The sequence below is a fragment of the Thermobia domestica genome, chromosome 6, assembly GCF_964235325.1.
Source record: "Thermobia domestica chromosome 6, izTheDome1.hap1.1, whole genome shotgun sequence".
NCBI classification, from domain to species: Eukaryota; Metazoa; Arthropoda; class Insecta; order Zygentoma; family Lepismatidae; genus Thermobia; species Thermobia domestica.
In genome coordinates, this window is record NC_137459.1 from 23,912,943 (window position 1) to 23,940,380 (window position 27,438).

Sequence of the window (27,438 nt, forward strand, 5' to 3'; positions counted from 1 at the left end):
CATGGTATTTGCCCATTACAAAGTTCACTTGGCGGGAGCTGGGATTGAACCCGGGACCCCATGCACCAGAGTCGCCTAAACTAAGTGTGTTTCACATTTGCAGAATATTACTTTAGTATCTCTCTCTTCAAAATCGACCAGAAAACCATGTACAATTTTGTAAACGTTTTGTTGTATGTGCATTGAGAATTACTCCACGGTTTTTAGCTTAATGTTAGGCAGTACTGTACTTAACTCTTTTAAAACAACAGAAAATTATATAGAATCAGGTAATCATCTGTAAGAAGAAAATTTATACATCTTTCCCTTCGTAATTGGACACATCTTCGAGTAATATGTCAATGCTATAAGTATGTACTAGGGAAACATGTTGAAGTTGGAGGAAGATGGAGAAGATAAAATGGACAGACAGAGAGTAACAAACAAAGATGTTTTAAAACGGATAGGAGAGAAGAGCACGCTTTTAGCCAGGATCGTTCGTAGGAAGGCCAAGTGGATTGGACACATCTTGAGAAGAAATTGGTTTCTTAATACCGCTATAGAAGGAAAGATGCAAGGAAAGCAAGGAATGGGAAGAAGGAAACAACTAATCGATGATTTCAAAGAAGAAGAAGAAGAAAAATACTGGGAATTGAAAGAAGAAGCTGAGAAGAAACGTGGAAGAAACATTTCCAGGCCCAAACATAAAATAAATAAATTATAATAATAACAGTCTCTAGTCCCAGGACCTGCTAAAAATAGTTATAGGAAAACGTGAGTATTTTTATTGAAAATTGTCCTCTTTCGTATCTTTCCTCAATCACCTGTCCACATTGTGGCTGCTAGAGTAAAACAGTAAGGTGCTTTCAAGCAAAGACGATTGGCAATAAATCATGCAGATATTAAAGCAGTGTAGTAGACAGAACCAGTGGAGAGACGTACTACACGAAATAATAAGACTTGATTTTGTCTTTCTTTGCATAGCGGTCGTAATTGTCTTATTGGATATTATTTAGTTTCTCCCTCAAATCACTTGATACTGACTCTGGCTCACTTAGTAGTGATTACGGTTCGTTATTTGTAACTGTGATTAGTATAAATACAATGTGACCATATGCCATAAGAACTACAATGTATAAAACATGAACCAACTTGAGCTAGGTGTTCTTTAAAAATCACGAATGCTATCTAAAGGAGTCACGGCAAGAGCGCAGTAAGGAGCCAGAGCGGTTGTGAGGAAGTGAGTCCATGGGGAGCAGGCGCGTCAACGATAGTGGGTATACGCATAAACGAGGTCGTTTCCAACGGCTAACTATGTCACAGTACTAGCTCCGGAGCCATCGATTGATTTGGGGGAGATACTAAATGCCATTAGCCTTGTTTTTCTGGTTATAACAGGCTAAAAATATGAACCTTGTATTCGTAATAATGGAAGCTTTCAAATGATGCAAATATTCTAAGATGTACAAATCTGTTTTGTGTAATCTATCTTCTGATCTGTGTATTCTATATCATTTCAAAGATTTCATTATTACCAATACGAATAGACAAAATTCATATTCGTATTATTAACACGTTGGCTACCAACGTCCCATATATGGGACAGCGGATTTTACGAGGGACCGATTCATAGACATAAACTGCCACTATAGACCGGTCATAAGAAAATTACCTTACCCACAGACCATCTGCTAGAACGAGCCCGAGCGTCTCACATATGGGACGCTGGTCCTTGGTGAAAACCAATGCGTCCCAAATATATTTTTTGTGTCGGTAGCGAACGTGTTAATGATTGTAGAGAAACGAAACTTTTGTCCGCCATTTAGAAGAAAATTATTGTATCGTCTCGTGCAACTGTTAACCACACAATAAATTACCCCTAAATAATGAATGTTCTTCAATAACTTTCCAATTCTTGTTGTCGCAAAGGTTTTCTTATTTATATTTAAAAAAAAAAAAAAAAAAAAACTGCACAGGAGCAAGATAAAGTTATGAGAATGCTTGCGCAGAATTAGGTGAAATTAGTAAATCGAGACACGCCGATCCTCTTACAGGATTGCGTTTGGTGACTCGTCAGCCAAACGCCGCCCAAACTACAGAAGTTCGATTTGGAACCTGTCATTCATTATACTTCCTAAACTTTGAGCGAACTGTGTTTATTTACACATCAGTGGAAAGGGATTTAGGAGAACTTAGTAAAAATTCGTGGATCTGACCCAAATTTGGTGTGCAGTAGTAGGTATTAATGATCCTATGTGCCTGTGTGACACCTCGAACATGTCGGTCCCGTTTTCGACTCCCAGTAAGTTTGAATGTCTTACGGGGTTCGGATTCCATCTTAAACTGTAGGTTCACCTCTCATATAGCTTCCTGTTGAATGGGACGCTAAACTTTAATGAAACCAACTAACCGAACATGTCATACAAGATGTTCAAAAATTTACAGTGCTTAGTCGCCAGTGCAGTTCCTTGAAACACCATCAAAGACGTTCTCGGCACTTGTCAGGTTTCATGAGTAGTCGTGCAAGACAATCTGGAAACAAGCAGAGATGGAGTGGGTCGTGAGTCAACAGGATGTGACCCACTGTGAGCACCACCGACTCTATTCAGTCCATTGTAGACAGCATCTTCTGAACGCTGGTGAATTTGTCTACGTTTTACTTTCAAGGCCTCCATTTTTCTTCCTTTTTTTCATTTGTTTCTATTTACTTAACTGAGATGAGTATATCTAAGTGAAACAAAGAACTTCAAGTACTTTTGGATACTGATATTTATAATTGTAATAATAGTAATAGGCCTTACTACTTAGTTTTCGAGAGACAGTAGAATTTTACCCTCCCTCCCCTCCCCTTTTCTTTACGTTGACCTACTTTATGTTGATTTGAGACTTTCAAATTTCATCATATTTTCCATTGAAAAGTATCTGTAATTCAACAAGGAAATAATTATATATAATAATTCAAATTCATCATGGCCCATGACAAACACTTTATCATTTTATATCGTACCGCCGGTATGGTAACAGAGTGGTGCTTGAGCGATTGACCGTAGAAATTCAAACTCCGATTAGTGATGTCGTCACAGCCTTGTTTTATTACAACTCTTTAGACAGTGGAGAGGAGGGCGCGAATCATGGGTCAGAGTTAATGATGGATGGTGGGTCATTTTCGTTGACCCACGCCATCTCTGGAAAGTAGTCCCGTATACAACATTTGTCACATAGGTACTCTGGTGGTTCTGATTGTACTGATGTACGCACTATCCTGTCATTTAATGTGGCTCTAACGATTCTTCTGTCCAGACGCATTACGATGAGTCGTTGGAGCACGTCTGCTGTGAGAACTCTGTCTACCACCATGTAAGCCACCGATGGACCACTAGCACATCTCAACATACCCGAGTACCAATTTCGCGAATAACCACTCGTCTTCTCACAATCGTACTACACGGCCACGCTCGAAGTTACTTAATTCCAAAAGAAATGTTCTCTGGCGTAGCGTTGCAGATACAGACTGTGAACCAAGCCCAATGGATTCGCATAAACAACTACACCCATCGTGTTGTCCAACCTTCAAACTACTATCAGCATGCTCTGTACAGAGAGTACAGTCAACCTGCTCTCCACAGACATACATTCTGTGGTGGAAATTTCGTTGAAACCAAGCTGTTGTTAATGCATTTCCACCAGGATATTATCAAATACAAAACCATTCTGAGAGATTTCATTCTCTCATTTTAATTATACCGGTACTATTATATGTTATTCTACCTTCATTTTCGTTACATTTTGTAATATGATTATAACATGTAAAATTTCAATTATGAAATTACAGAAATGTAGCTACTCATATACTTTACTCAGATAAGTGGATACTACATTCGTCCCATTAAATCCTATTGTAATGGAGCTGAGCGTTTACTGCAATTTTGTATAGGCGAAGTTGTTCATCCCAGGGAACATAGTACCTACAGCCCACCTGAAATTCCTAGGTACTACTTTTTTTCTTCTAGGAATACAGTAGTCTAGTGGCTAGAGCGTTGGACTCATTCCCGCGTAGTCCTGGGTTCGATTCCCGACCGGTGCGTCTCAATTTTCGACGTCCACCTAGCGTCGTGAGGTAAACTGGGAAGTTACATGAATAAAAGATGTTCGTCGCTAGATTGGACGTAATTCAGCTGGTCGCTAGGAGATGACGTTGAAGCACCTCAGGCCCACAAAGGGTTGTTGCGCCAAGTTTTTTATCTTTCCTTCTAGTGAAGTAATTTATTCAAGACTAATTTGCATCCATGAAATAATTGCATACGGCAACGAAACTAGTTCCGAGAAAGCCACTTATGTCTTTTGTGTTTAAAAGTAATTTGTTTTCGACATTTAGAACTATTTTTCTCACTGCATATAAATGTAGGTGACAAGAAAATACTGCAGTATATTTAAGACGTTTATCTACTTTTGTAGTAGGTAATTTTAATTTATTATGCACTTGTTTTCTATAATTGATTTTTTATATGTATCAATTGGGCAGTAATCGTACCATGGGACAATATTTTAGATATAACCATCACTTCTTATTGTAACTATTTTACGAGTATATCTAGTTTTGAAACCAAGATGCCTAATTCCATGTTCTTTCAACAAATGATCAGATAAAATGTAACATACTTATTTTTAACCACATGTTGTCTCTCTTCTTATCAAAGTTCCTTTACGGAGCAAAACTTCCAATGGACATGGGAAAGGGAAAACAGGCTATGATTTGTCAATGGTAATTTTATCGTTTGTCTTGTAACAAAAAAAAAAAAAAAAAAAAAAATAGTTATCAAAATCAATCGATTATCATAAATTTTAACGTTGTCCCTAAGTGTAACAATCACTGTCCCTTGGTACCTCCACGGCAAAAATTGCTCTGGTATTATTTTGATTGGTGCAACCCGTTTGGAGCTTTCACAGTATGAAACAAATATCTATTAGGAACACATTTTTCCTTGAGCGTTGCACAAATATACTCACTTGTGCAAAACAAAATATATATATTAAATGTCCCTGGGGTAAGCAACTTATTCTACTGCTGAACGAAATTCAATCCAGTGACCCTAATGTATTCAATTATGTGATATTAATCTGTTAATCCTCTAGAAGAAAGATTCTTAGGTGGACCAAGAACACAATGGGTAAGTAATATAAGGAAAGATCTACGGAATCGTGTAATCTGGACCAGCCCTAGGCAATTTGCCGCCCTCATGTCTCCAGAAAGAACAAATCTTAAAAGCCACGATTTTAAATATGCTACCCCGTCATGAATAACGAAGGGGACAGAAAGTGCACTTGCACTCAGAAAGGCCTAAACACTACAAATACAAGCTCATTCGGTCTGTTTTTTTTCTTTAAATAATAATCTATTATGTTAGTGAAAGATAAAGTAAACACATCTGGCAGAGGAAAGATGGTAATCCTTTTTGTAGAATTCAATATCTAGCTTCAATCTTAATATATCAGTTTACAACTCCAGTGCAACTAGCTCTCTTATTTCTTGATTTTCCTTCTACATTTGTTAAAAAGAATAAAAAATGTTGTTTCCACCTTCAATGATAAGGAACTTGTTTGTGACAAAGACAAGACTAGTTTTCATATCAAAACTCTGATAACTAACTAAATGGAACAGGTGTTGACTACTGTTCGAGAATTGAGTTCTTGTATTTGACAAGAATCAAGCGATTAATGCTGGGAGTTGTTTGACCAATTGCTTTAGCACTGTCCGTGTAGCCTTAAACCAACGCGACCTTAACATGATTTATGACTGTAGTATTCAAATAGGTCAACTTACTAAATTTAATTATCATCATGAAGTGCGTTTCCAACAACAAATATTTATTTTAAATAATATAGCTATGACAGATTTTGCCGCCTTGTGCAAATGCACATGTTGCACATATGGTAGAGCCGGACCTGCGTGTAATACCAATCCTGGCTCGACTAGAGTAGTACAATATAGCACCCAATGGAAGGTTTCACTTTTTGTTTGTTGAACCTGCATTTTCTATATAAATAAATGTACTGTGTGGCTCGTTTTCAATATAATAAAATAAATTTTAATAAATACAACAACTGTAGTTGTACGTACGAATCCTTAATAAGCTCCTTCACGATATTTGCTTTGTAAATTTTCTTAAAGATATAGAACTACACTTAACAAATTGCAGACTCTTTCAAAGCAATATCGGAAAGACCAAAATAGAATGGCCTGTGTCTACTGATTACGTCACAAAGATTTAGAGAAAACAACTACTCAGTAACGATCTAGAATGCTAAAATCGGACTTCTACTAAATGATGTATATTAGTGATTGTTTCGACCAGTGAACGCATGAAAAGCTTTTCTATGTGTGCATTGTAGTTGTAGACGCCTCATAAAATATTATATAAATGAAACTACATTAAATTAAACCTAAAACACCAGATTTTATTTAAATATTCAGAGAAACAGAAAATCAGAGGAGGACATCAAAAATCTACGTATAAAAAAAAAAATAAGTACATTATATGAATTTGCAGTTCACCTGTAAAACCCAAGAAAACATTGTTTTTAGAATTAAAAAAAAAAAAAAGGTATAGAGAGACCTACACATCAGTGAATCCCATTTCTACATAATAAAGAAATCACACTATATGTGCAAAAGTTAGATCGCAAGATGAAAAAAAGTGTTAAAATATCATACAAATTTTGAATGGCATTGCCACATAAGCACTAAAAATACAATCAAACATATAAACTGTTTCAAAATACAAGTAAGCCGCATCCGAATTAGTATCAAAATGTGCCGTTGTGTACCCTTAAGGACTTGTGAGTGGCCTCTTTCTCACTCTATATGGCTAGCAAAAAAAGCGTACGGTACACAAAGGTGCATACATAGCAAATTCGGATGTGGCTTTAGATTTCCTTGCCTATAAGGCAAACCTAACTTCTAGTTCCACTTCTAGTGAATGGAACGACCCTGTGTCCTTTGCTGTAAGTGCAGTTTTTTTTTCTATGTACAACATTCAATTCTTTTTTTAAAGAAAAAGATCGAGAACAAGTAACTTTTCATTTACAATTACTGTTCTCATATCGTATAGAAGTAAAGACATTGAATAGAGCTGTTATTCAAAACTCTAGCCACCATAATCGACGTTACATTTTTAGGTTGTAAAAAGTCTGGATTGCTCTTAAAAGTACATTATTTGCCAAAAACTATAATGAAATAATTATTGTAACGTGAACGAAATGGATATAATTCTATTATAAAATTGATTCTCTTTTATTCCAACAAAATAGGAAATCATGATTAATATTATTGCTCTCAATATAGGAACATTCTTTTTCTATAATTTACAATATTTACAGACAATGCAAATAAAATTATTCTGTTTCGAAATCAAATATTTACAAGATATAATATGAAATTAGTAAAATGTTATACATAAATATATTTCTATATCGCATATACAAATCCATTTGTAAAATGACACATCAAAAATATATTCTCTCAAACCACACAACCAGACAGCGTATGTTACAAATAATTTAGAACTCAGTATATTCTCGATTGTTACAAGAAAATACTGCTAAATACTGACTGAAATGTAACATTTGCGACAATATGTCTACATATATTGTCAATTTATTACTTAGTAATTTTCTAGAAAAAAAAATCTTCATTGGCTTCTTACAAGATATGAACGCAGAAATTGACCACAAAATGATATCTCCAAAGTGGACAAAATGTCTTGTAATCACCTTGTCCGTAATCTTTAAACAAATAATTAAATATCCATATTTTGTGGTTTGTTTACATATATATTAGAAGCCACATGAATCAATAGTGTAAGGGTCGAATAAACTTTGAAAGCCATTGTTTCTTTCATCTTAAAGCTTTCTTTCGTTTTGATAATAATGCTTATTATAATTAAAAGAATCTTGACAAGCCATCTTGGAAGCGCGAGGAAATACCAACAATAACTTAACTATAACATCACTAATTTTCTAAAATACTCACACATGCACTCATATGGACAATAGAATACTTGCTCTCCCGTAATTCTCATTGTCATGGTTTCATACGCGGTTGCCGAATTCTTCCCATGAACAAAATTCCTAAAGAAATTTGTTGTTCTTTGCCATCACATACACAAACTCCATTCTATTCCAGAGCTTTCGTTATACACACAAAATACATACATATATTACACAAACATACATCTACACATTTACGTAACTTTTACTCTTTGAAGTTTTACATGTCATGAGTATTTAATGGATTCGTCTCCATTGATGTTTTCTTCTATGATTTACACAAGTGTGCTCTGCGGTATTCCAAATGTGCAGTCTTCTCAGGTATTCTGTAAAACCAGAAATTATACAGTCATATATCGTACAAAGGATTTGTAAATCGATCAGTGGGTTCCATTGATACAGCCGTTGGTATATACTGGTTTCTCCTTTCGATGCTCTTCTTCTGGTGCTTGGAAGGTTACAGGGATTTTAAACTTCTTATTTTTCACCAACTTTTCCAAGCCTTCTCCTGCATAGGAAACTAATGGAGATATTTCACAGACCACAGGCAACTTCCATTTAAGGCACGATTTTTCTCTGTCCAAATAAAAAAAAAAAAAAAATATTTAATTTTTAATGATTAACATTATGTATAACAGGTTAGGTTCTAGCAGTGTTCTTCACAAAATTACACTCGGTTTTGAGCGTTTCATAAGGTTGTATTGTAGCAAATACAAGAAGATACAGTAGACTCCCGAGTATGCGGCCTCATGTTGCGGAAGGGCAGGCCGGGTAACAAAAAAGCCGGATAGCCCAGAGTTCTATAAACTCATTTCTTTACCCCACCAATACCAGAAGACGAAGTTTTTATACCAAAACCCACTGTTGTAATACAGTACGTATTTTCTCACTTCTTATTTGGCTGTGTGCTGGTAGTTTATGAATGTTTATGTACTGCACTGCACGTTTCAGGAATTTACTAGAGAAAGGTAGGTTAAAGAATACGTACTGTATTGAGGTGCGTTACACACTGACGAAACATTGAACAAGGAGCAGAACGGTGCTTTTTTTTTTTTTTCCTGTCACAACTTTTATTTTGCACACGACACAAAGGACCGTAGGAGGATCGTAGCAGACGCCCGTTTCCAATGCCTTGGCAGTGTTTCCAATGCAACGCCTCAGCTTCCTCATTTAATCACGATAAAACAAAACTAGGCCGGATAATCAGCAGTCTACTGTACCTCAATTGACACGAAAACGCACAACTAAATATTAGAAAATACATTTCAACATTTACGTATTACAACATATTTATGTACTGTACAGTACATCTACAATTTAATCTAAAATATGTACGCATAATATAGAATTGAATTTTTTTTAAAAAAAAAAAGAAAGAAAGAAAAGAAAAGCAAAATGCAGAAGAGAAACTTGCTAAAATACCGGTCGATCCTAAATTAATAGGATTGTGTTTTAAAATGTGATGCAAAGAAACGAAGACTTAATTTTACTAAATCAAGTTCTAAAATGGGAAAGAAATTTTAGGAAAAATGAAAGGTCTCAAACTTCATCTTGATTCTACAAACACAAAATGCAAATATGAAGTATAAAATACAGATTTTCATGTACAAAAATTAAGGGACTCCTGATAAATTACAATTAATACAAAAGTATTAATTATTAAAGGAAAAATGAAGATATTACTTTGTGTATGGAGTTTTTAATCATATAAAATATGTCTGTTACTCCGTTGTTACTATCAGAACTACCAATATGTGTTGCAAGAAGGAAGCTCAAGAACATTAATTTTTAAGATAAAATAAAATACAAAAAAAGAAAAAAAAAGAAAAAGAAAAACTATTATCTCAGAAATATATGTACTTCAGTTTTAGCTAAGTTCAAGTTTCACTCTACCTTCAGCTGGATTGTGCTATCCAGAACCTAAATAATTTTCATATATGAAGTTAATCCAAAGAATCTAGACCATGCACTACAGTGATTTCTTTATTTCCATAAGATTTTTATTAAAGAAGAAAAAAATAAAGAAAAGTGCATGAAGGTGCAATTGTGCGATATGGAAACCATACATACAAATCATATTACTATTTCAGATAATTTATTTATTTATTTTTTTTTTTTTCATTGGATATTACTTTCAAGTTTGATGATACCTATCTGCAATGTATACTAAATCGTCATACGTAATACTTAACACTAAAACATTTGCTAAATTATATATATCTGTATCTATCTATCTATCTATCTATATATATATATATATATATATATATATATATATATATATATATATATATATATAACTTTTCCTCAAGAATTTACCCTTGTATGAATCTAGAATGCGTCCTTACTTAGCGCTTCAAAACTACAGACCTCATTTTATACATGCACACTAGAAAGTTAAGGTTTCCTTCTAAAAAAATGGTGACTACTGTGTGACATGCATTTACAACCCGACGCATGGTTAAAGAATGGTCACTCGTTGGCACAAATACAAGAAAAACATAGAGCTTGGCTCATGACTACCAAAGTCTAGAATTCCGAGTGATCGGTTCTCCTCGAATTTGATTCTTCTTTACAATCAAATCTTCATTAGCGAAGTTGCAGGATGTAAAACTTAACAAATGATATAATGCACCCTCAAACACACACGAGAACCGATGAGATTATTATTATTTATTTATTTACTTTTCGATAACAGTTCTTTCGAAAATGTACCTTAAGTAAAGAAGATATGACACCATTTATGTGCTACATATATATTAGTTGACTAATTATCTTTCCTAGAATGACCATCTTAACCAGTGCGCATTTCATTTACGAAAACCACCGAACAGTGAAATCAAAGTGACAGAAAATTTCAGGCTTCAACTTGCTTTTTCTTTGTTTGCGAACCCACGTTAACTTCTGGTGTTTACAGAAAATGGCAGTTGGAGCAACCATTTGTTGATACTGCTTTTTCCTTACTAGCATCTTCCTCTGGCGCATATAATGTTACGGGATACGTTAATTTCTTATTTTTTACGATTTTCTCTAGGCCTTCTCCAGCATATGATACCAAGGGAGAGATTTCACAGATTACAGGCACCTTCCAGCTAAAGCATGATTTTTCTCTGCTGGGTTAGGAAATAAAAATTGTAATGCTTTATGAAGTGAAACTTAATGATGTTCCCAAGTAAATGCATGAGGTATAGAAATAAGTATTTTTGAAAGTAGAAAAAAAAACTCGTTAAAAATCTGCTTTAATGAATGTGGTAATTAAAAGTAAAACTGTCCACCCGCAAATTAGCCTGCCTTCACATTAGGATCTTGTGAGCTGCTCATGTGAACCTGTAGTGTGAAGGTATTGAATACTTGTGAGCCACTCAAAAGATCGTGATACCAAAATGGCGGCTGTGCAGCTTTAATCTTGGCGACAAATTGCAAGAAAAAAAAGGGGAAAAAATACAGAACAATGTGGATTGATCCTATAACTCGATGAAGACTGAAAGAATGTTCATTTTACAGTCTGTTTTCTAAACAGAGAAGATGAAAGAAAATTTTTAACTACTTTAGGATGCCTATATCTTCGTTGACGAATTGTATAATAATGACGAAAGTGTGCATTTCACCAGTTACACCAAAATGAGAAAATTTTCAACATTAAATATATGTACTTTTTTCTCCATTCCAATTGAGTTCACGCTCACGTGTGAAGGGCTCTCATAAAACTGCGTGTTATTTTCTTCCCCGCCTGCAGCCCGCTTGATCCAGCTGCTGGCGGGGTGATCTTCATAGCACCTTAGAGCCGCAACTCAGTTGCACCGAAACGCATGTGTGAAGGCGTACATTTAAGACAATGTAAAGCTAGCAGCTGCAGCTCACATGAGCGGCTCACAGGAACCTAGTGTGAAGGCTACCTTAAAATCCAAGATCAAATTGTAAGATTGGACTTAAAAATACCTGGAAAATTTGAATTTTCTGACATAAGTTTGTTGGTATCATATAGCCATAGCAAAAGAAATATCTGAGGATATGAGAAAAAAACAAAGTACTCACATAGTTATCTTGAATATTATACCTACAGATAAAATACTAAAGTATGTTTATATTTGAGATTGTCAATAGATTGTTACTCAATTATAAAGGAAACAAAAAATAAAGATAGAACTTCAAAGGTGTGTTAGTGTGGTACGTCATGTTAGTTCTTTAATAATAAAAATGTATATTTCTTCTAACGTAGATTACGTAGATGTTAATGAATTTTCTAAATAACTAATACTCACATGTCATTGTTGTTGGTTTCGTGAACACCATTCTGAACACCATTAGGGCTGGGACTATAAAATAAAGATAAATTATGTTAGTCTTTGTTCTAATCATTATATCTTTACAAATTAAAGTTGTCTTTGATTACATTGAAATTCGAGCTTTTCTTATAGTAAATATTCTTCAAAAATTTACGAACTTTGCACGGTAAAGTATAAAAGTCTTATAACAACATTTATGAACAAATTAAACTATTGTATTTTGAGGCACTTACGCCATATTAAGATAACACTTTTTTTTTTTTTAATGGGAAAGAGATCATGTGTTATTAGATCATGCGTTGTTAGTATTCACTGCAAATTTTAGCCTTAAAATATGTATCACATGACCTATTTACGTTTGAAAACAATGAAGTGATTTTAAAAAGCGGATGGTATTGAGTGTAGACCCCCAATAATTAGAACATAATATAGTATTAAGAAAATTGTGGTGTTATGGTTTCCAAGGTAAAAGTTTAAACTTTATTAACACATGCCTAAAAGGTCGCACTCAGGTTATTAGTGTCAATGGAATAAAATCGGATAGCATTCCAATAAAACACGGGGTTCCTCAAGGTTCTGTACTGGGACCGTTATTGTTTATATTAATGATAAATGATTTACCACTGAATATCTCAGGTAAATCCTTTCTTTATGCTGATGACACAACCTTGCTAAACACCAGCAATAATCTCACAGAACTAATGATATTGAATAATGGTATCTTTATAGAAACCAAGGAATGGTTTAAGACAAACGGATTTCTTCTCAATGAAAATAAAACTACTAGACAAATATTTTCATTGAACGAGTGTCCGGTAGCGTCGAAGAATGTAAAATTTCTTCGTATCATTCTGGATAGGCAATTAACGTGGAAAGCACATATAGAATATGTATGTGTAGAACTTTCGAGAATAATAAGTCTAATACGAAATTTACGAGATATAGTCCCGAACAACTATATAAGATCAACATATTATGGTTTTTTTCAAGTACTATAGAATATGGAATATTATTTTGGGGTAACAGTAACTACATAATTGAAGTTCTACTACTACAAAAAGTTACTAAAATAATCAATGGTGCACTGTAAACCTGTAAAGAACACTGTAAACCTTTCTTCTGTAAATTGAAAATTATGACTGTAATCAATTTATATATATATCGGGTGTTGCAAAATAAGTGTTACAACTCTTGGGAGGTGACTCCTGCCACTGAGACAAGAAAAAAAGTTCTCTTCAACTTTCTGCTATCGGACATAGTTTCAGATCTACAAGGTGCCGAAAGCGTGGGAAAATGACTTTCGGACGCCAATAGTTCGGAAACTATCCAACATAAAGAGGGCGGGTAAAAAATTCACTGAAGAAGTCATACCTGCTCTATTGAATTTTGCGTGTTTCAGAATCCTACCGTGAACGCGCAAGGGATTCCCCAAAGGAACGTAGGGAGTCCCGGATAATCTGCCAAATGAAACTTGGTTAAATGGATATGAATTGAAAGGCTTTCTACCAGTTAACAATAATTCGTTTGTCTTAAGTCGGTATCTGGAGCAAATACAAAATGGCGGTAATGTTTATGCCCGTTGTGTGTGGTTGCATAAATGCCAGATACGGATGCTGGCCAACAGTGACGTTCTGAGTATTAATTGTAGCGAATTTGTACTCAAATGCTCTAGAAAGACATCTGGAGTGTCGGTAGATCATAAGAGATGAAGCAGGGTGATTCACATGTGTGGAAACACTTAACGAAAAATGCCAAGAAATGTACTGATACTCAATAAACGTGAGTTCAAAAAGTCGGAAATGTAAGGATTAGCGTCAAGGACATGAAAGCCATTGCCAATTCACCAATAATATTCCTTCAAACCGATGCAATATGATGTGCACGGTTGCATACTAATAAGGATGCAACAACTGAGGCCAAGTTCAAATTATGCATTGGACTCACAAAGAAACTGGGTAAACTAAATGAATGTCACTAGTGGGATCGCATGATCGATATTGAAATGTGGCCAATGTGTGTGTTGATGTCAACATGTAGCTAATGGACAATTGTCAACATGTCGCACTACTGCTGGGACACCATCTCACGTGCGAAAACTAGGAAAATAACGTTGTACATTCTGCTATTACATCTGGTGCACCTTTTGGTAGAACGTAACTAGAACACGATTGTATCAATGTCCCTCTTTGTTTGGGACATTGTTCCACAGTCGACACATATGAAAAGAATTCTCTTAATGCATGGTTCAAATTCTGATAGAGCGTGAAAATAACAAACTTGTATCATGTCCCACGTCTTCTGAGACATATGACGTACTCGAAATATAGGAAAATACCTCCAGAAATTCGTATCTTAGACACAGTGCACATGCCAAGACAAAGACTAAAATGAACCGATTTTGCACATTTAACACTACAGCTGGAACACCATACATATGGAAAATAAAACGACATGAGAAATAGGAAGAAACGTCTTAAAGCTCTGGTTGTTTACAACTGTGCAGTAGGAGTAACAAAATGAAACACACAAGTATGTCGGGAGGCTGTACAAGAGGGCTTGCCAAACAAAGTGGGTACTCCTCAAAGAAATGAATACAGAGAAAGTGAGGCTTCTTCGAACCTCAGGGCTAGAGCGCTCGATTTTGCTCGCGTGGTCGCAGTTTCCAATCAAGACCCGAGTAGTTATTTTCCTATTTTTCGCACGTGGGACGATGTACCGGCAGTAGTGGGAAATGTTGACATTTGTTTATTAACTACACGTTGATATCAATACACACATTGGCCACATTTCAATATCGATCATGCGATCCCACTAGTGACATTCATTTAGTTTACCCAGTTTCTTACTGAGTCCATTGTACAATTTCAACTTGGACTCGGTTGTTGCATTGGTATGCAACCGTGCACATCATATTGCAACGGTTTGAAGGAATATTATTGGTGAATTGGCAATTCCTTTCATGTTCTTGACGCTAATCCTTACATTTCCGACGCTTTGAACTCACGTTTATTGAGTATGAGTGCATTTCTTGGCATTTTTCGTTAAGTGTTTCCACACATGTGAAATCACCCCGCTTCATCTGTTATGCTCTACCGACACTCCAGATGTCTTTCTAGAGCATTTGAGTACAAATTCGCTACAATTAATACTCAGAACGTCACTATTGGCCAGCATCCGTTCCTGGCGATTATGCAACCACACACAACGGGCATAAAGGTGTCCGCCATTTTGTATTTGTTCCAGATATCGACTTAAGACAAACGAATTATTGTTAACTGGTAGAAAGCCTATCAATTCATATCCATTTAGACCAAGTTTCATTTGGCAGATTATCCGAGACTCCCTACGTTCCTTTGGGGAATCCCTTGCGCGTTCACGGTAGGATTCTGAAACATGCAAAATTCAATAGAGCAGGTATGACTTCTTCAGTGAATATTTTACCCGCCCTCTTTATGTTGGATCGTTTCCGAACTATTGGCGTCCGAAAGTCATTTTCCCACGCTTTCGGCACCTTGTAGATCTGAAACTATGTCCGATAGCAGAAAATTGAAGAGAACTTTTTTTCTTGTCTCAGTGGCAGGAGTCACTTCCCAAGAGTTGTAACACTTATTTTGCAACACCCGATATATAAGGTTTTTGTATATGTAAAACAAAATATGTCAGATATGCGGCGTAGAGAAGATATTCACCCATGTAATACGGGATCTGCTAAACAAGTTGAAATAAAGTATAGCAGATTATCAAAAATCAAAAATAGCTATACAATACAAGGTATAAAATTCATGAAAAGGTTACCAATACACATGCAAATTACCGACTACTCAATTTAAAAATAAAGTGTATGATTGGTTAGTTGATGTACCCTATTATAATGTTCAGGAGTTAGAGGAAAATAAACGTATATTGGTATAGGTTAAAAAAAAAATAGAAAAGAAAAGAAAAAAAGAAAGAAAAATTTCCTTTTATGTTTTCATTTGACGTTGTCTATTGTCTGTATACAGACTTAATTACAATAAAAATATTCTATTCTATTTTATTCTATCGTCATCAATATTAGTGGACTCTGCCATACAACCATCCATATAGAATGTGATACACTATTCACAAGTATTATACTGGAAACAAAATTAAATTCAAAATATATACTACTACTATTAAATAATGCCAGTAACGTTAGACGAGCCTCTACAGTAGATTGCGAAGTAAAATTAATATTGCAAAATATTTTAAAGTGAATTTCTTGTTTATGATAATGGTGATTTATGTATATATTTTAATTTTTAGTACAAACTGTGTTGTATCTTCTATACATGGTGTTATATAAATGTGTGACAATATTTTGGGAACAGATTCCTCATACTAAAATAAGGAAAAACCTGTGCTCAAAAGTGGATTGTTTCGGAGTTATAGGGTGCCGAAAATGCTAAATAAGTGAATTTTAAACGTTCATAGCTCCACTACTGTGGGACCTATCGTAGTTGAGTCAAGACATCACTGAGGGACTGGCATGTGAGCTATCAAAATATCCATGTTCAAGAATGCTCCAGTACTTGCACACCAATTTTTAGAGAGGTAGTTGGAGAGTGATGAAGTACTCCCAAACAGCCTCTCTAAAAATGATTGAGCAAGTACCGGAGGTTCTGGAAGATGGATATTTGGATAGTTCACGTACTAGTTCCTCAATGATGTCTTGACCTTACTACGATAGGTCCCGTAGTGATGGAGTTGCGAAATTTTGATGTTCACTTATTTCACGTTTTCGGCACTCTATAACTCCGAAGCTATCCACTTTTGAGCACAGTTCCATACGAACTTTTTTTTTTCTTATTTTAGCGTGAGGAACCCAAAATATTATGACACCCTGTATTTTCCATGACAATTTTGTATTTGTGTAATTTATTGAATGCTTAATGAATGAATGAGGTAAGTGTATGGGGACAACACATTCGCAAAATCACGATAAATTTTAGATAAACCGTTGTTTACAATATCGCGTGAGGCCCAAATATGAAGAAGTCAAAAAGAGAGGTAACCCAATGTATTACCTCAAGCAAACAGGAACTTCTGTGCCGTCTTCATCGACAATCTTTCCTCCCGCTGCTGCAATATACCTGTGATGTAGAGAATACAAAGCCTGTCTGGCGGTGGTGGGAGTATCCTTTTTAGCTCCATCTGCGTTCTTCAAAGGACTAAACTCATCCTCTCGAACTACTTCCCACACAACAAAGTTTCTAGAACAAAAAATTGGCAAGTGAAGATATTTATGTTACTAGGTCACGGGGTAGTAATCGAAGTATTAGAGTCCCACAAAAAATCATTATATCTCATTTCCTTCTCTTTAATTTAGTAGTATACCATCAGTCAATGTTCGCGTTCACAAAAGCTCTCCGTTGATTTCTATTCTTAGCCAACTGGATCCAGTTTCTACTTTGTATTCCTATTTCTACGAGAACCATCTTAATATTAACCCCCATCTGCACCTAGGTCTTTCTAATGGTCATTTTCCCATTACACTTCCAGTTAAAACTTCGAAAGCGTTCCTACTTTCTTCCATTCTGGCTACATGACCTGCCCACCTGAGCCTTCTAGACTTGATGATCCTAACAATGTATCCAGTAATACAATCTCATAATGTGCTACACGGTAATTAACCCTATTTTATATGTAAAAAGCAAGCTTTTAGTAACAAAGAATCAGATTAAAATAATTTAAATACTAAAGATTTTTTTTTAATTTTATAAAACTAATAACTTAATACACGGAATCGATCCTCGTAAAAGTCCCTAATATTACATATATTTAACTTATTTCATTAGTAACCTGACAATAACTGCAATTTGAAGTAATTTTACACAATTTAGAATTATAAGAATTTGAACATATTGAAAACTACACACTTTTTCTCAATAATAGGTGAAATTCTAAAAAAGCATTATAACGAAGTACACACTATTAACATTAAAAATAATCCGCCTTATGCAGAGTCGTTTTGACGTATGATTAGTGTCATACTAAAGGCCTGACTACTGCAGGAAACATGTGTTAGTCGAACTCTTTAGTATGGCACTACTCACGCATCAGATGACTCTGCAGTGCATAAGGCCCAATATGTTTATTTGACGTAATAGACTAATATTATGGAATAATATCGTAGTTTGTGTTGCATTATTTATATTGAGTTTTCACAATTTGAACAAATATTTCTTAGTAGTTACTAAATCCTAAATTTCAATTGAATCAAATTTATTATACAAGAACGTTATTCCGTATAATGGATAATTCTTGTATATAGAAGTTTTCAGAGTACTGTTCGAAATTAATTCTGTACTTCTAAAATTCCTTTTTACTTATTAAAAATAACTTCCTCAGACTCATCACATTAGTATAGTGAGATTATCTTAAGTATTGAATTATTGATGCAATTATTGTCAGGTCGTAAAAGAGAGCAGAATTATACTCCCTAAGACCCATGGACATTGCAAAGGATCTTCCTTCTGTACACAATATATATTTGTAATGTTTCTTTTAATTCGAATTTTCTACTTATTAAACTATTAAAAGATAGGCACATTACCTCCTGGTAAAGAACTGGACGAGATTTTTCTTCTATAACACACAATAAGACGGAAGTAGAGACATCCTAGGAGGCTGACAACCACTTTGAATATGTTCATGAAGAATATTTTGAATCCAGTTTGGATAAATATAAATTCTTGGAAGTCATGGCTAATACCGGTAAATTTGGGAGTGGTAGCAACATTATCTACATATTTTACTTTGTTGCTCAAAATCGTTAAAGATCCGAAAGATATTGTTGTCAAGCTGTCCGATGTTTATTTTGGAACAAATACGATAACTACAGATAATCTATGTATTCTTAGATGTGCTTATAAGGAAGAAATAATATCCGTATTCTTAAACCTAATATATTTCTAAGATCAAAAATTAAAAAAAAAAAATCAATCTGATTCTTTATTCAGCTTTCTGTAGACAAGGCTTTCTGAACCTATTTTCATATCACGACCCTCTTTTATCATATTCTATTGTCACCGACCTGAATAAGTAATTGCTGGTTTGTAGCAAGCTTTTTGATTATGGATGCTTATCGCTTACAGTTTGTGTGTGTGCCTTATTAACAACCTCCTCGCATCCATGTATCTACATTATATACGTATAAATAGAAAAAAAAAGTTTGACAGTAAGTATGGAAATAAAAATGTAATTAAGATAAGAAATTCCAAATAATCTTTTTTGTTTTTAAATATTTTTCTGCTACTAGATTCTAACTACGCTTCCTTTTTTTTTTTTTTTTTCACCTCCCTTCGTGACCTCCATGTATACCTCTCGCGACCGTCAGGTTGAGAAACCCTATTCTAGACGAAATTCTGTGTTAATTATACAATAATTAGTTTTATGCTTTAAACTATTATGCTGTTTTATGCTACGAACACGCAGATTCTTGGGGTTTCAGATTGAAATTTCATTATATGATCCCGAGAAAAATATTTTACAGTGATTGTATATACATTATTAAAGAATTTTTAATCACACTTACTGTGAAAATTGAAATACATCAAAAACAAACTTTTCCATCTTGATTCCATTAGGTGTATCTGGTTTTACGGGTTTTCCAGTCTCATCTACATATGGAATTTTCTTCTCTGCTACGTGGTGTTTTAATTCATCTTCGTGATCACTAGGTGGAGGAGAAAGAAAAGCACAAAATTATTATATACAATACATTTCCGAGGACTTAGTTTTAAATTTACATACATTTGCATTAATAATACTGTGCACGAAATATTATATTTTCTGTCATTTGCTATAATTTTCCATTGGAACTAAGTTTTTTTTCTTTCTTTGTATGGCAAGGAACGTTCTACGAAATTTCTAATATTCATGGGAGAGAGTTCTAAAAGTCAAGAGCTAAAGATTAATATTCTATTTACGATTACAGTGTACATTTACCTCGCAACTATGTCTGCAAGTGTGTAATTCATAATTATCATTAAAACTACTACGTTTGTGCTAGAAAATAAATGTTGCCATCAATTTATGAGATACTCACCCAAAAATGCATTACAAGGTATGATCAAAAAGTACGGGGAATGTAATTGTGCAGTGCCATCTATAGTTCTATAGTTGTTACATCCATTTCTTACTAGCCAAGGACTGCAGTCAAGTCAGTTACTAGAACCGTGCAGTCAGTGTCGGGTTTGAACGAGTTGTGACATGTTAGTTTTCTTCCAGAGGCAAAAGAGTGAGGGCGTGTTACGAGTGTCTGGCGCGCACCAACATTAAATTTTGTCCGAAGCAGAAAAAAAAAAGTCAAAATCAGTGTATGGCGATGAAGCAGTGGCATTGAGGGGTATTTGCAAGTGGTATGAGCGACTCAACAACGGCAAGGAGTCGGTTGAAAACAAGCAACAATCGAGACATCCTTCAACGTCAAAAACAGATAAGAATGTACAAAAAGTGGCACAAATGATTTGTTCAAAGACATGAGTGACCATTCGAGAGCTTTCTGAGGAACTAAACAACTCGTATAGGTCCGTGAAAAGCATTTTAACCGCCGATTAAATAGGCAAATGGCTTCCTTCTTCACCACGAAAACGTACCGTGCTACACCTTGCTTTTGATCTGCGACGTTTTTGGCCGGAGAAAGTGTTGCTGGCTGACCACATCCGCATTACTCACCAGACTTAGTACCATGCGATTTCTGGCTCTTCCCAAAAATTAAAACTGTGCTTAAAGGAAAATATTTTGGCACCATTCCTGGCATTGAGTGGGTCACGACAGAGCAGCTGAACGCCCTTCCGAAAGAAGCCTTCCAGAAATGCTTCCAGTCATGGATTCAACGCTGGGATAAGTGCATTGCTAGCCAAGGACAGTACTTTGAAGGAGATTAAATCAAATTCCATGTAAGCTTATTACTTTGTTTCTAATAAAGTTATTCGCCTAGGTTTTGATCACACCTTGTATTGTTTGCTACTTATGTCTCGACACTTAAGACTTTTTTTAACATTTTGATCAGGGAGTGCAAACTGATTGGGTTTTAGCAAGTGTAATTGCTGTTACCATCCCAGGTTAAAACATTTAGCTGGAATTTCTTTTTAGCTCATCTAAAATCTAACAAGGTTTTCCAGCAAAATAAGAGACCTTACATTGGATTGAGAACTCATTTTCTCTGGTTCTAACAAGTGTCCAGCTTTTCGCAGCTAAAAATCTGGTAATGTCTGGGAAATCATCAAATTTCAGCTATAACGCTGGACGAGACCATTAACAGATATCAGAATCACTGTTTAATTCATTAACTGACAGAATCACAATCTTCATCAATCTTTAACTAGATCGAATATTTGGGTACTTATGATCTCCATGAGATTCAGCGAGATGCAGTATACTTTAAGAAAGAACATTAATGAAAATCATTTGTTTCAATGATGAAAATTATCATCCATTTTAGCAGTTAAAGATAAAAATAACAAGGTAATATACTACTGTTACGATACTCCACGTCTGAGGCTCTTGGTTCTATTCCATGGACGAACCTTTGGATTTACTTCCTCTACTTCATTGGATTATTTTATTATTATTATTTTCATAGAAAACTTTGAGCATGTAATCTTAAGCTTCCAGGAAGCATTTCCGTATACCTTTTTTGTTTTATTAAACACAAGTGCAATAGCAGATTTCTTCAACCATAATAATGTATGAACATCTTTGCTCATTACTTTTATCTTTGTGTAATTTGTTATTTTCTACTTGTGTCTGGCAACATGTCACTTCATTACTTCGCCATGTCACTATACGGCATTTGAGGACACTGCTCATATATTCAGCTTATTTGTAAATATTTTGAGCGTCCAGTTAGCACTCCTCTAGCTTCCTTAATTGATTGCTTCGTTTACAAGAAATTATCACGTAACTACGTCTGCGTTTATTTCCAAGTTTGAATTGCTGTTTCCAAGTTGTTTACTGCTTTCTACTGAGGTTGAGCTTCGAACTTTTTTTTTTTTTCTCAGAAAACTACAACTCAGAATCATGAGGTGATTTCCCCAACTTTTGAGATCTACGACTCACGAAACGACCTGTCATTATTTGACGTCATGAACACATTGTTAAGAGGAGTTTGGAATATGATGGGTTAACCATATATTGTATTGAGGACGACAGGAGGTGTGGTTTGTGTCTCTGCAGGGTAACAAAAGTGGATGCTTGGAAAATTTCGAGAGACTACAATTGCCGTGCGAACAACAAGGTTGACAGAGAGAAGAGTATGAAGAGACATCTATTGAAGAAGGTAAAGTAAAAAGTCGAAACATAGTTACAACGCCAGACAAACATCATCAATTCTACCTTTTACCTATCTACAACTGCTGCACTTCAAAATATGAGATTTGTGTTCAAGTATTAATTATCATTACCTATGAGCTACATTTCTAATATTTGTTGTTTTGGTAAAGTAATTTTAAATCAATATTTCATTCATAGTCCAGCTGTTACAGCTGGTGATGGAGAAAAGTCCCCTAAAGCTTCAAGACTTTGGTCACTTAATGACAAAAGAGATAGATTTCATTAAAGCAGAACACGACAGCAAGCCTATCGTGTTACACTGCTATATTAGATAGAAAAATAAAATTTATATAGGGCTAACGTTAAAAGGATGTGATTTATTCAGAAACTGTGATGGTAATTCTTAATCCTGTAAGATGCTTTTTTTTTTTCGATTGCATGCAATATACAGAACTACAAAATTAAGGTAGCAAATTTTTTTAACATTAAAACACTGCAATGTAAGTGATATAAACATATTATGCTAAATTGTACGAAATTCATAATACATCTTTTTACTTACTTTACAACTCGTTGTAAGAAGGTGGTAGTGAAGAAATGGTTACAAATATTTCCAGCGCTGTATGTCAGTCTTCCATCAGGGTTTCTCCTTTGAACAATATGTGATGGGATTTCACTGTACTCAACCACTTCGTATCTTCCATCTAATTTACAAACCACGCCGACAGCTTCAGCAGGAAATTCCTTCTCTACTACCTACAAATAAGAAAACAATCAATTAATCAAGTAATTAATAAAATAAAAAATAAAAATCTTGAACAATTCAGAATAACAATAATAATAATTCCGTTATGTCATGAAGCAGGGATATATTAAATATTTAGTTAGAAGCAGTGGTAAATATTTTAAATGTACCTTTTAAAAGTTCAAGTACAATAGGTATGATAATCTTTACATACAAACATGGATGTGTGTACGTATATATTCCACCTTAACTCTGGAACGACTGGAGCAATTTTAACCAAACTTGGCACACATATTACCTACAGTCTGAGAAAGGGTACTGCTGTAACAGAATCCCCTAGCACACCTAGAAGAGAGTGGAAGGGAGAGTCATATAAAAGTGATTGAAAATGACCAATATTAGTGTCGAATCCATAGTTTTCGGGGTCCCTAAGTTGATTGGTGACAGTTTTGATGTCCTTTAAGTCCGAAGGTCAGCTCCCAGTTGGGGTAAGGAAGAGAAATATACAAAATGATAAGAAACGACCAATATTATTGTCGAATCCATAGTTTTTTGGGGTTGCTTAGATAAGTAGTGACTTTCCAATGCTGCTTATATCTGATTTCAGCCCTCATTAGCACCCTGGGATGAACTCGTGGCATGTAAAATTATCAAAAAGATAGTAGTGTTAGATCATTAGTTGTTCAACGTTGTTAAGTTAATTAATGGCAGTCCTGATGCCGTTTAAATCCAACGTCAGCCTGCAGTGGGGGGAAGCAAGACCCTGTGAGTACTCCTAGGGGGAGTGGAAGGGGCAGACAAAAATGGAAAAGACCGATATTAATGTCGAATTCATAATTTTCGAGGTTGCTTACATTAAGAAATGATACTCCAGACGCTATTTAAGTTCAAGTTCAGCCTTATCTGCAGGGGGTAGAGTGGGGGAGATGAAAAATAGAGATTTAATAGTAGATGACAAAAATCACTGATATTTGTGTCAAATTCATCAGTCGGGAAGTTGTCTGACCTGTTTGAAGTGACTTTTGGAAGATATATATAGTATCCTTTTCAAGCTGGGTTTTTAATCATATCAATTTGAATAAAGCTGTATTCTGTAGGGGTAGGACGTTGTAATATTTATGCCAATAGTAGAGTATTTTCTGTATTATTTTATCATTATGCTTTCATTGAAATAAATATTCTAAGGAAAAGGGGATTTAAATATTTCCCATAAACGTACTCTCCCCGTACGAAGAACGGACATTTCTGCTAATATACTACTAAAAGAGTGATAATTTTTTTTAAAAAATAAATAAAATTTATACGTTTTTATACCAACTTATTACATAATTATTACACAAGTATTTCAATAATACCCATAGTAACCTGTGTTATAGCAAATTTAATACAAAATCCTCTCAAATATGATACTTTAATGAAATTCTTGAGTTGTTGAAACGCAGAGAGCAGTCAACGTATTTTTTTCTTATATGTAGGGTATTTTAATTTTAATTAATTCTTGGAAAGAATCATAGTAGTTTTTCTATATAGAAATCACCTTTTGACGTGAAAATAAAACTATGTTAAAGCTTGATTTAAAAAAAAAAGTAATGTTCTTACACAGAATGATGAATAATGCTTGATAAGTGTCACTGTATTTATATACATCTATTCTTATTTTGCGAGTTGTAAAATTTTATAACATTACATTATATTTAATTTCGTTCTCAAATATAATGTACACAATATAATTTGAATTGGGTACTTTCAGATAGCAGATTGTCATATTCTTCTAGAAAAAATGAATACTGTATGATGTTTAATAGCTTGACAATAATACATTTGATGCAATTGATTAGAGAAAGAAAATATGTGAATAAAACTCCAATCTAATCTAATACAATGTAACTGGTAAATGGAAACCGTTTTAGTTTGAGCACAGAGAATCTTGAAACATTTTGTAGTTTGCTACTACAGAGAACCGTGGTAATTTTCTCATTAAATGTGAGCTCTGTCGAAGCAAAATTTCAGTAACGTAAAAATAACTTATTTCATTGTTGTATGTTTCTTAAGAGACATGTAAGTATACATATAACTCATTACATACAGCGTAATCTTTACCATATGATAAGTAAATACCTATGTTAACTTCAATGATGTATTCTAACTTCTAGTTTAGGCTATTGTTTGTTTAAATGTACACCCTCTTCTGTCGTAAAATACAGCTAAACCAAACCTAGATCTTAGTATAAATGCAACAAATTTGACTAAGAAACAATATTTTAACCTTTAGGAAAAATTGTAAACAAGAAACAAGAAAAGGCTGATGTTGAAAGAAAGCGCCTTCAGTCTTTGTTCCCCAAAGGGGACAGTGACATTCCTCTACAGGGGGGTGCAAAAAACTGGACTTTTGTTCTAAAAAATTAATTTATTAGGTTTTTTACAAAATACTTCCAGTATCCTTTAATCTCCATTAGATGCGATGCAATTCTCCAGTCTTCTTCCTCACTGTTTGAAGCATCTCTGGAACTCTTCAACTTTGATATCATCCAGTGCCCTCTGCTAAGCTCTTTTTACACCCTCCATATCATCAAAACGCCTTCATTTTAGATTTTTTCATTCTTGGGAGTAGAAAGAAAAGTCCCACGGGGCTAGGCCTGGCAAGTACGGAGGGTACGGACGGATAGCCTGCTCGTGAGATCCCAAATATCTAGATCCTCTGTGAACAGGCGAGGAACAAACTTAGTGGCAGCTCGTCTCTTTTGCAAATTCTTATTAAGAATCCGCTGGCACGAGCTCCAACTCACTTTTGTCTTTTCTGAAATTTCGTAAATCGTGGAACAACGATCCTTGTTGATTTCTTGGCGGATTTCTTCAATGTTTTCGTCGTTTTGAGACGATGAAGAGCGCCCAGGGTGAACACAATCTTCAACATTGATCTTATCTTTTCTAACATAGTTTTCGTTCCTTTAAATCTCTCACAACGATTTCGCAGACGACGAACGAAAATAGTTGAGAAAATTCCCAGCCTCCGCCAAGTGAACTTTGTGGTGGACAAACACCATGTGCGTGGGTTTTCTCGGGGTTCTCCCGTTTCCTCCCACTTTCTTCATTCCACCATTTCATTCATTACTCATCATCACCGTCTCCTTTAGCCTAACCGGCATAACAGTGGGACGTAAAACTCAAAGATTTCGTTTTTTTTTTTTCAGTTGAGAAAAATAACACTACAATCAAACATCAACCTCCTATGCAGACGCCGCTTGGGCAATTGATTTGAGAAGGTCTCTCCTAGATCTACCTGGCAGAAGAATTCTCTACTACGCCTAGGAACGGCCGCGCGCTTTCAGTCCGATCGTTTGGGTCCTCCCTCGTATTGAGGCTGATGATGACAGCAACTTCGAAAGTTCATTTTCTGTTGTAACATGAAAACAGAACATCAGACAAACTTGTCTTTATGTTCTACTAAAGATTGTCCCATGATCTATGTATCGATACCAAATAATTCTCCTACATTTTGTGTATTCCAAGACACAATAGAAAATGTTTCATGGGACAAAAGCATGTTGTATCTTGAACATTTTCTCTTACTACAATTAACTCTTTCTGTTCTTAATTTACAATGTAAACCACGATAGTGCACCATAGTAAAATAGTTTCTCCTAATCTAATAATTATGAATATGATTATTGAAATCTAAGTACTGTTACTAATTACCTTAGCTGCACAATCTGCCCCTTTTGTTATGCAGTATCCCATGAACACAGGGTCAGCCAATTTGACAAGAATGTTGTCCACACAGTAGACGTGAAGGTACTCGATTCCTCTTTCACGCAAATCGATCAGAATGTTGTTATCTCTCAATGCTCTGTAGAGACCACCATTCCCATCTAAAGAGAACAAACTATGCATCACTGGATGCTCTTTAACTAAACAAATTTAACAAACATCTGCTGCATGAAAGCTTTCACATCAGAAACAAATTATCTCATCAATAAATGTGCACAAAACCAAACTGAATCATATTAGTTTGTGTCTTAGCTAAATATTGTAAAAATATTCAAAGAATATGTGCCGATCACAAAGCTGAAAATGAGATTTCAGAAA

At 34.9% G+C, this 27,438-nt stretch overlaps 1 protein-coding gene across 7 annotated transcripts in view; it reads right to left on the minus strand.

Annotated features, from left to right (window-relative positions):
* Positions 1 to 6,564: 6,564 nt before the first annotated feature.
* Positions 6,565 to 27,438, minus strand: part of LOC145687887 (UDP-N-acetylhexosamine pyrophosphorylase-like) — a 124,280-nt gene continuing 103,406 nt past the window's right edge. For all 7 annotated transcript variants that reach the window (XM_081761406.1, XM_081761411.1, XM_081761409.1 and 4 more), the window contains exons 6-11: positions 27,049 to 27,221; positions 23,170 to 23,363; positions 19,867 to 20,007; positions 17,357 to 17,542; positions 12,288 to 12,341; positions 6,565 to 8,601 (exon numbers count right to left, since the gene is read on the minus strand). In XM_081761406.1, coding sequence (XP_081617532.1) covers positions 8,406 to 8,601; positions 12,288 to 12,341; positions 17,357 to 17,542; positions 19,867 to 20,007; positions 23,170 to 23,363; positions 27,049 to 27,221 — 944 coding nt within the window. In that variant the 3' untranslated portion in view covers positions 6,565 to 8,405. The remainder of the gene's footprint in view (positions 8,602 to 12,287; positions 12,342 to 17,356; positions 17,543 to 19,866; positions 20,008 to 23,169; positions 23,364 to 27,048; positions 27,222 to 27,438) is intronic.